This window comes from Setaria italica, chromosome IX (assembly GCF_000263155.2).
Source record: "Setaria italica strain Yugu1 chromosome IX, Setaria_italica_v2.0, whole genome shotgun sequence".
Lineage (NCBI taxonomy): Eukaryota > Viridiplantae > Streptophyta > Magnoliopsida > Poales > Poaceae > Setaria > Setaria italica.
Window position 1 is genome coordinate 52,695,511 of NC_028458.1, and position 10,092 is coordinate 52,705,602.

A 10,092-nucleotide genomic window follows, 5' to 3' on the forward strand; every position below is an offset into this window, starting at 1 on the left:
TCAACGTATCCGACTTGATGTTGGCTAGTCATTAGCTCCTAGCTCGGCCCAACGGCGGGCGGCGAGCTGCTGTTGCATGTGCGATTCGGTGAGATGCAACAATGCTAGTTGGTGAAATTGGATCAGCTGCTGGTTGCTCGACGATTGAAGCTGAGGGAGAGCTACGTGCTTGTGTTAGACGGATTCAGGGGAGAGGAGTGGCATGGGGGACATGCTTCAGTGGATTTGATTTGAAGAGGTTGGTGAATTTCTTGCTTACTGAGATGAACAGATAAAGGAAAGAGTTGGACATTGGTGCATTGACGAAAGGAAATTGGAACTTGGGATGCTAGCGTGCTTTCGGATACTTGTACGAGCAGCATCGCTCAGGCTCTCCCGACGTCGTCTGGGACATCAGCGCCGACCACCATGAGAGCCTCCAGTGTCTCTTCCTGTTCAAGAGGAGGGTTCCGACACGCGTTGCTGCATTGGATCCTCTTCTCACTCAGGTACGCCTACCTCGGCCTTGGCCTGAGGGAGATTGGCCGCGCGTCCGCGCAGTGTGCTCCAGCCGGGCCGTTAACTCGGCGGGAGAGTTCGTCAAATCGGGTGGGGCGCGGCAAGCGGCGACGCAACGCCGGAGGAGCGGCGCAGGTGGGATCTGAGGGGTAGGCGCGTGGGGCACGCCGGCAGCATTGCCACTGCCGCCGCGGGAGCACCGGTGTGAGCTACTGGGTGGAGGGGGGAGAGAGAAGACGGGAAGAGAGATACAAGAAGAGGATAAAGGCTGACATGTGGGTCCACCGTACAATTGCCACGTAGTAAGAATGATGTGGCGCCACGTCGGACAAAATCAGATTTGATTCGGATAGAGGAGATCATATGTCTGGTTTTTAGGGGTTAAAATGGACGGTTTTTCGAGTCTAGGGTGGAAACGCGGACTCGACTCTTCCTTAAGTAAATAGGACTTTTTTCCGTATAAAATGTGGTGGAAAGCTCTTGTCATCGGCCACAAGGCGAGAGAGATTGCTTTGCGTGTGTACGCGAGGGCCTATCGGCCGGTCTAGGTCGGCTCACCTGCACGCGATGATTACTGGACATCTTAAAGACGGATTAGGAAACGGTTGGTTGAACAGTTGGGTCTAACCGCGGCAACATCATCTATTCTATCCAGCTGACGCGCGCTAGCTCTTCGAAAGCGACGCCGTGAGTTGAGACCGATCGACCTAGTCGATAGATTTGTTTTCTTTTTTGAAGGAAAGTCGATAGATTTGTTTTAATTTGATCAGTGTTTGTTTTCTCTGAACAACGATTGATGATTAGTGTTTATTTTGTGTACTGATCCATATGGAGTGTAGAGCCGTACGTCGATTCCGTTCTGGTTAGCTGCATCGTCATGCAGTTCGTAAGTGCTCAGCTACCGGAAGCAATGCAGGGCCATCAGGTCTGGAAGGCATCGTTTTCCTGATGTCCTCGTGCGTACGGACGGTGGTACTCCTAATAAGTCCAGTTTATGAGTACTTCAGAGTTCAGATGCGGAGATCTTGAAATACAGGTAGCTGTATAAGTCTTGAGAAAAGGAAAACATTGAATACTGTACGTACCAGCCTTTGACGTAGAACTCCTCGTACGAACATATGTGTTTATAGTCAGATGACGAGGTAAGATCGAGAGAGTGAGCGAGCTATGGCACTTGTATTATCTCTAGCTACTAACCGTTTTGGAACCAGATGCCGCTGTTAATTGTGTTTGCACGGTAAGATGATCACCTGCCGGGGTCTCCCAAGAGCCAAGGCTATATACCATGTCAGCCTGTGACCCATGTTCTTTTTTTTTGGGTACGAAATCTGATCGGTAAAATGACTCAACCACAACTATACATATATCTATAGCTAGCTATAGCCCGGCCTACTAGGTGAGAAAAAAAAACAAACATCTCTCGTACGAATTGAACAACTGGTGCACACTACGATCGACCAGAACCATCACATGCTGAAAGCGAAGCTCTACAACAGATACACACTCGCCCAAATTTTCCAATAGAACATGCATGCATGTGAGCGTTCATTCCGCCTCTGCAGATCTACCCATCCACCAACCCAACGTACACCACCCCATTTCCTGAAAGAAACGTCCCGAGCACGCAAACACAGAGCCGATGCATATACTTCGTACAAGACTGCATGATCACTTGATCAGGCCGGCTGTTAGCAGCAGGTCTCTCAAAGCTATCAAACGCAATTGGGCTCGCTGACACAGCTACCTCGGCCAGTGCGTGCGTGGTCTCAAGACCCAATGCACGATTGATGATTGATCCGGCACCAAACTTAACTTGCTGCCAGATACGGCTTAAGGTTATAACCAGCCGAGGCGATCGATGCGTGCCGTCGTGAAGCTGAAAACTGAAGAATCTAGGCGTCGTCGAAGTGTTTTTTTCTTGGGATCGATTAGATCACCCTACCGGCGACCAAACTCACCAATGCCCAACCACACCCGGACCAGGCTGCAATTCATCGCGGCGGACGGATACGGCGGGATCGGCCGGCAGATGCCTTTTTCTTTCGTGTGTAGTCGCTGTCGCGCAGCTCCGGCAGCATCTGATTCTGATCTGACTCCTTTTCAAAAAAAAAATCTGATCTGACGGCCGTGTCACGTAGCACCGCGAGTGCACGCGTATGAAAAGGAAACTGCGAATGGGGGTGCACTGCACGCACAGTTGAGTTCGTTGAACCATTAGTATGCAGATGGATAAGCCTGACGAGTGTAATGTCAGCCAAACTTTGACCTGAATTCACTCCGAGTCTGATGTCTCCACGTCCACGTGGGGAGGCTTGTTACTCATGTTTGACTCCCATCAAACAAACAAGTCAAGGCTTTCATTGCCGTTCCTTTCGTTTCTAGAAGCAAGTCAAGCTGCTTCCCTTGGTGTTGTCAAGTTGAAGTTGGTCTGCTACTACTGTGTTGTCAGAGTCACTTCGTCGTCTTGCTGGTATGGCGGACGCTGATAGCACTGTACTGACGGCTAATGAGGTTCGACAGATTCGCGATCAATTTTGTCGGTGAAATCACGAGAAACAAGTATATCCAACCAAAATCTCGCATGAGCTTGAAGGATATTTCATGCAAAATTAGTACAGCGCGCGTTAAGACATGCTCAACTGATAACCGCATGCATATGTTTCATCCGTAACATATGTATGGGCTTGTCCCGATTGCCATTCATAACCACTTCGCTGGGGAAGATGCAGAGAGAGGGGGAGAGAGAGAGAGAGGGGGGGGGGGGGAGAGAGAGAGAGAGAGAGAGAGAGAGAGAGATTGCAGGTAACACACAACGTCTACGCACGCCAAAATCGGTTTGGATTAGCAGTTGCCATTTATACGCTGATGGTTGCCCAAATAACTCAGTCCACCGTACTTTTTTCTATCCACAAATATCCATAAATATAAGCATTTCTAAGTTTACCATTTTAAGATAAACATTCTTAATTTTCACTATTAATTTTAAAAAATTATAACGTAAAAGTGATGTTATTAGATTCATCCTGAAAACCAACTATTGTCATATATAAACTGTTGATCTAGGTACTCATCTATAAGCTGGTAACCCTAGCATCGTCGTCTAAGCTCCCTCTGTACCGAACCTTTATTGATCTGTATACCCTTTTTCAAAAAAAATATTGTCATATATAACTCTTTTAAATAAAAATAGTTTATTTTTATTTGTTAAAGTAGCATATAACATTATCTACGAACAGTTCGGAAGGAAATTTAAAAAAACAGGTGCGGTGGTCCAGATATAGCGTATCATACGCGAGGGCGGCTGCTGGCTCACCTCACGGCAGAGACGTCAACCAAACAGGATAGCACCTGCAGGCCGCATAAATGGCGGTGTGGGTACTGGGTACAGCTCTCATCTCATGAGGTCTGACGGTGACTGCCCAGCAATGGCGTACATACACACCAGGCCGACGGATGAGACGGACGACGCGTTCAGAGCGTTAGCTTCGTGCATGACGCCTCCCAACCCCCAACTCCAAACAGAGACAGCCCTCGCCATCGCCACGCGTCCTGACCTTGAAAATCCGATCTCGGCGGCTACTGCACCTTATACTACTGTTCCTCCACGCGGGGAGCAGGCGTGCTGTATTCTTGTTCTTGCAAATGTTGCGCCATTATTTAGCCAACAATGAAACCAAGACATGAGGCTGAAATATTGTCCTATAGTTTTGGCCTTTTGGAGAAAAAAATAAAGCAAAGATTCATGCCTGAGCTGTTGGTGACGCTATCAGCTTTGGCTCACCTAAAAGCAGCGCCGGCCACAGCTGGGGTTCGTTTCGTCTACTCTGATTCTCTTCTGAAGTCTGAAGTCCAAACCATGGCCAAAGTGACTGTTGACGCAGGCACGTAAATATTCAATTGTCACAGTGCGGTTTGGACACCACGTAGACAAACGTTTCCTGGTCCTGAGCTTTTGATTGGCCCATTTCAGACTAGTACGTTAATGCTTGCACTGGCCCGAAGCGGACCACATTGCTACTGTGTGTTTATCTGCTCCGAGAAATTGGGAGATAGGGTGGTTAGTACAGATGAGCAGCTGTTCGCTTTCTCCATCTATCATTCTTCAGCACCTGCACTTCCAAAAAGCTTTGAATTTGGCTTAGGTCATGGAACGGCTTTTGTCAGGATCTCAACGTTCTCCTTTATTTGCGAGCTCAACTCCTTCCTCATAGCTAACTCTTCGTTCAGTCCTCCAGCATTGCCCTCTGAAGTCTGAACCACTCCATTTCTATATTGTACAAGGAAAAGGAGTGCTATATCAGGGTTGCATTTCCAAATCTGCAAAGCACGCGTACTTGAAGCCATCAAAAGATGACTGGCCAGCAGGAGCAGCTTGCCAGTGACACAGATTTCGTCCAAACGGAGCACGCAGCGCATCGTGCTACAGCGAATCGATCGGATCGAGCTGAGGCCAAGCATTCAAGGTTTTGCAGGTGCATTGTGATGCCGACCCGACACACGCGACTGCTGCAGTGGCTCCATCTATAAATCTGTCCTATATACCAGCACGCGTGAACAGACAAAAAAAAACATCAACAACAAGAAGAGAAGTTTTACTGCTGCTTCCAGAAACCAGCCTGATCATGAGTTTTTGGCTTTGAGAACGAGCTGAGGATGGTTTTCCAGGGCAGGTGAACGACATCTCGCCATTTCTCAATCCTCTAACCTCTCCAGATGAGGGGAAACAGTTCAGTGCTTTGCCTGTGCATTGTGCGAGAATCGGGCGGGAGCGTTCATCTTGATCCAGCACAGCAGGGCTTTAATTGTGCAAGCAGAAGGTACCAGTACCAGCAGAGGATTGATTTGCACATGTGGAAGCTCTGAAGCCGTTGCTATCGCATCGTTCTGACCCGGTTTGGTGGCACGAGCAAGGTAGCCAAATCAGGCCAGCCATTGCATGTGTTGCCGTACATGCACAAGAAAGTTTAACCGCAGTCATATGAAGTACTACTGACCCGGATGTACTACATGACTGCAGACTGTGATGCTTGCTAGAGGTAAAAGGACACGGAGGGCAGGAGTCCTGCCAGTTCCCTCAATGCTCTGTGCTCCGATCTCTCTAGAAGGGACCCCCTTCTTTTTATTTTTGAAACTATAGAAAGACAAATTTCCCTTCCCCTTATTAGATTGTACTAAGTACTATTTTGATTACTTGTTTTTATGAATTGTGCAGAGGCTGAGAGGCCTGATCCAACTTTGGGTGCGGCCACAATGTGTGGGAAATATGCGCTGTGTTCATCTGCACCTCTCTGCCCCCTTTATCTCAAGCAAACGTCTGTACCTTGATTATGTACTTGGTATGATTGGTGTGAGATTCAGATGCAACGATTACTTCATATGAGCCTTGCTCATCACCGATTTTCCCTCCCTTCTCTCGTGCCTTTTTCCTTTTCCCAAACCACTGAAGCTCAACCAGTCCGCATCAGTTCACTACTCCCGCTAGCATGGCAACGGCATGATCATGAAGGATTCCAACAAATGGCCTGGCAGCTGATGGAATTCGACTGCTCTCTCTGAAATTTAGCTACTCCTTTTTTCATCAATTGAGTTTTGACGATAACAATTTGGAGTGGCGCAATTCACAACCACAACCAACACTTGTCTCCCTCTCCCTGGACGGAACAGTGCGGCCTTGCTAATGCTACCAACAACACGGTGCGCGGTCGTACCCTTGGCCGTTGGCAAATGGCCGATCGACATCGCCATTAACTGCCGGTCCAAGCTGCGCCAGGCAAGCCGCGAAAGCCGTAGAGTACCTTCCCGTTCCTGCCCACCAACGGCTTCCTCCGCGCACCGGGACGACAACCTGATCGACCCATCCCCACCACTTGATCGTCGCACACCGATCCTCGCGTGCGCTACAGTTCGTCACGCACCCGTACGTTCAACCGTCGTCTCCTCACCCCTCGCTAAATCCTCGCTGTTTTCCCGAAATTGCTTACCAAAACCCCGTGCGCGCGCGTGCCCGAAGCTGCAGTGCTGCAGGCGGATGCGAGCGCCGGAGCACCGGAGCCGGAGGCAGGCAGGCCCCCGCCCCCAGTGGCCAACCCCTAACTCCTCCGGTTGGTGGCGGTAGCCGGGCTCTCATTTAAACTACCCATCTGCCCCGGATTTAATTACGGGCGCCCCCTTTCCCGGCTCGCCCACTATATTAAGACCCCACCACGGCACCACGTCTCCTCCGCAAACAAACACCCCAACTCGCCAGGCCAACGTACCCCCACACAAAACACCGCGACGCAGCGCCCCGGTTCTCCCTAGCTTCCCACTGCGCCCAACGCACGGCACGCGGTTGCAGCAGCGTCCGCGAGTTCCCTGCGGAGAGCAGAGGCCAGAGGCGAGCGGCAGGGAGGGAGAGTGATCGATCGACTAGTGAAGTGAGCCGCGCCGCGCGAGGGCGGGGGGCGCCATGCCGGGCGGCGGCGTGTTCTCCGGGTCGGTGAACCTCAAGTACGTGAAGCTGGGGTACCAGTACCTGGTGAACCACTTCCTGACGCTGCTGCTGGTGCCGGTGATGGCGGCGACGGCGCTGGAGCTGGCGCGCCTGGGCCCCGGCGAGCTGCTCACGCTGTGGCGGTCGCTGGAGCTCGACCTCGTCCACATCCTCTGCTCCGCGTTCCTCGTCGTCTTCGTCGGCACCGTCTACGTCATGTCGCGCCCGAGGCCCGTGTACCTGGTGGACTACTCCTGCTACAAGCCCCCCGCCAGCTGCCGGGTGCCCTTCGCCACCTTCATGGAGCACACGCGCCTCATCAGCGACGATGAGAAGAGCGTGCGCTTCCAGACCAGGATCCTCGAGCGCTCCGGGCTCGGGGAGGACACGTGCCTCCCGCCCGCCAACCACTACATCCCGCCCAACCCCAGCATGGAGGCATCGCGCGCAGAGGCGCAGCTCGTCATCTTCTCCGCCATAGACGACCTCGTCCGACGCACGGGGCTCAAGCCCAAGGACATCGACATCCTCGTCGTCAACTGCAGCCTCTTCTCACCGACGCCCTCGCTCTCCGCCATGATCATCAACAAGTACAAGCTCCGCAGCAACATCCGCAGCTTCAACCTCTCCGGCATGGGGTGCAGCGCCGGCCTCATCTCCATCGACCTCGCCCGCGACATGCTCCAGGTAATAATTAGATATATTAATCAACGAATCATACTCAATTCCGAGCTGATCTTGCTTGTTCTTTATCACTAATAAAGCTTGACTCGGAGTAAGTGAGTAAAACCACACAGAACTAATCGTCCGATTGATTGATCACTTGTTAGGTGCACCCGAACTCGAACGCGCTCGTGGTGTCGACGGAGATCATCACGCCCAATTTCTACCAGGGCACCCGGCGCGACATGCTGCTGCCCAACTGCCTCTTCCGGATGGGCGCGGCGGCGATCCTGCTGTCGAACCGGCGCCGCGAGGCCCGGCGCGCCAAGTACCGCCTGGTGCACGTGGTGAGGACGCACAAGGGCGCCGACGACCGCGCGTACCGGTGCGTGTACCAGGAGGAGGACGACCAGGGGTTCTCGGGCATCTCGCTGTCCAAGGAGCTCATGGCCATCGCCGGCGACGCGCTCAAGTCCAACATCACGACCATCGGCCCGCTGGTGCTGCCCATGTCGGAGCAGCTGCTCTTCTTCTTCCGGCTGGTGGGGCGCAAGCTCATCAACAAGAAGTGGAAGCCCTACATCCCGGACTTCAAGCTGGCGTTCGAGCACTTCTGCATCCACGCCGGGGGGCGCGCCGTCATCGACGAGCTCCAGAAGAACCTGCAGCTGTCGGCGCGGCACGTGGAGGCGTCCCGGATGACGCTGCACCGGTTCGGCAACACGTCGAGCAGCTCCCTCTGGTACGAGCTCGCCTACATCGAGGCCAAGGGCCGCATGCGCCGCGGCGACCGCGTGTGGCAGATCGGCTTCGGCAGCGGGTTCAAGTGCAACAGCGCCGTCTGGAAGTGCCTCCGCAGCATCAAGACGCCCACCAACGGGCCATGGGACGACTGCATCGACCGCTACCCCGTCGACATCCCGGAGGTCGTCAAGCTGTGACCGATGAGGGAGCGAGCTCGACCGCCGCCACCGCCGTACTGTACCTGTACGTCCCGCGAAGCATTTCGCTTAAAAATCTGGAGCTTTGTGCTGTTTCTTGTTCTTTCTTCTTCGTTCTCTTCTTCTCTTCGTTTTTTTTTTGGCTATTGAAAAGGGTAAAGATCCATACTTTGGTCGCTGGATGTGTCACACAAGGGATGATCATCACAGGAGATTAAATTAGTTGTTGTTGGATGCGTGCTGTCAAAATTGTCCTATGCCAGGGATTGGGTGGTTTTGAACTTGGATGGGAACGAACCGAGCACTTGTAAATTGTAATCCATGTTGTAACAGGTGAAAGGGATACATGCATTCTCCTGATAGTTATTGGAGTCAATCATCCCCGCTTGCTAATTTCCTGTCAATTGCTTGTGGAAATAGTCTATCATGTGATATCGACTGGGATCAAGTGATGCGTTGGAGTATCATTGAGATTGCCACGTGGAGCTGCTGTTGGGAGATAGCGCTGCTGATTAATGCTTATTAGCTGCTGGCATTTGCTTGCCAGTTGTTTATAAGCGCGAACACGAGCTACTCATGATCTATCGATTTTTTATAACAAAAAGGGTCATATGTTCACTAGGACCACTTGGCGCTTGCACGCTGATTAAATCGATTACGCAGTTCAAATTCAAATGGTTACTTGTCAGAGTTTTTTTTGTTGCTGTTCTTCACGCTGATACTGGAAGGTTTTTTTTTTTGCATGACCGATGTGAGGCAAACTTAAGGCCATCAGTTCATCACTTGGTACAACTCCGTGCACCTATTTTACACGAGAAGAATAATAATGGAAATGATTTCTGATCCTGACTTGGATGTGGCTGCACATGCGTTTTATATCCCTTGAGCCTCCCTTTTAGTGTCCGAATTTGCTGTACTACCAAGAAAAGTCCAACCTCTTTTCTGGTAACCCCAAGTTAAATGCAATGCGGATGCGGTTGGCATGGCGACAACCATCCCGGAACAGGTTCTTCCTTGAATAGCAGGGCAGGGTCACCTCTGCTCCAGTGCTCCTGGCTCCTGCTCCACCTCACAACATCTCGGAGCTCCTCTGCATTCATGACAAGGAGCAGCTCCGCTCGCCTGAAGCGCATCCCGCAGCGCAGGGCGGCCTCACGTCACGCTCGGGCACGCGGCCATCCTCACCGTGCCATCCATGTCGCGTGCCGGGCTGATCGGGTCCTGATTGCGAGGCGCACGGCGGGTGGGTGGGTGCGCATGCGCACGGGCTGGCACTGGCAGGCGAGCCGGGCAGCTGTGTTCTGGTGACAACCAAGCCGCGTGGTGTCTGTGGTTGGGTTGGGGTGGCAGTTAATGGCCGACCGGCACCGGCCGGCCATCGCACGGGAGGTGCCAAGCAGGAGAGGGGGCTCGGCCTCGGCGGCTAGCCGATTGCGTGGCCACGGCGCTGCCGCAATCGGCTAGCCGCTGGCCGGTGCTCGCTCGTCGTCCAGGGCCGAGCAAGTTTAATAATACTAA

General features: G+C 52.4%; 1 protein-coding gene across 1 annotated transcript; it reads left to right on the forward strand.

Moving 5' to 3' along the window:
• The first annotated feature begins 6,705 nt into the window (after nucleotides 1-6,705).
• LOC101761757 (3-ketoacyl-CoA synthase 6) lies at nucleotides 6,706-8,967 on the forward strand. Its single transcript, XM_004985110.4, has 2 exons — nucleotides 6,706-7,657; nucleotides 7,801-8,967. Exons 1-2 carry the CDS (start codon nucleotides 6,947-6,949, stop codon nucleotides 8,572-8,574), a joined length of 1,485 nt encoding a protein of 494 aa, XP_004985167.1. The 5' UTR covers nucleotides 6,706-6,946; the 3' UTR covers nucleotides 8,575-8,967.
• The last annotated feature ends 1,125 nt before the right edge of the window (nucleotides 8,968-10,092 follow it).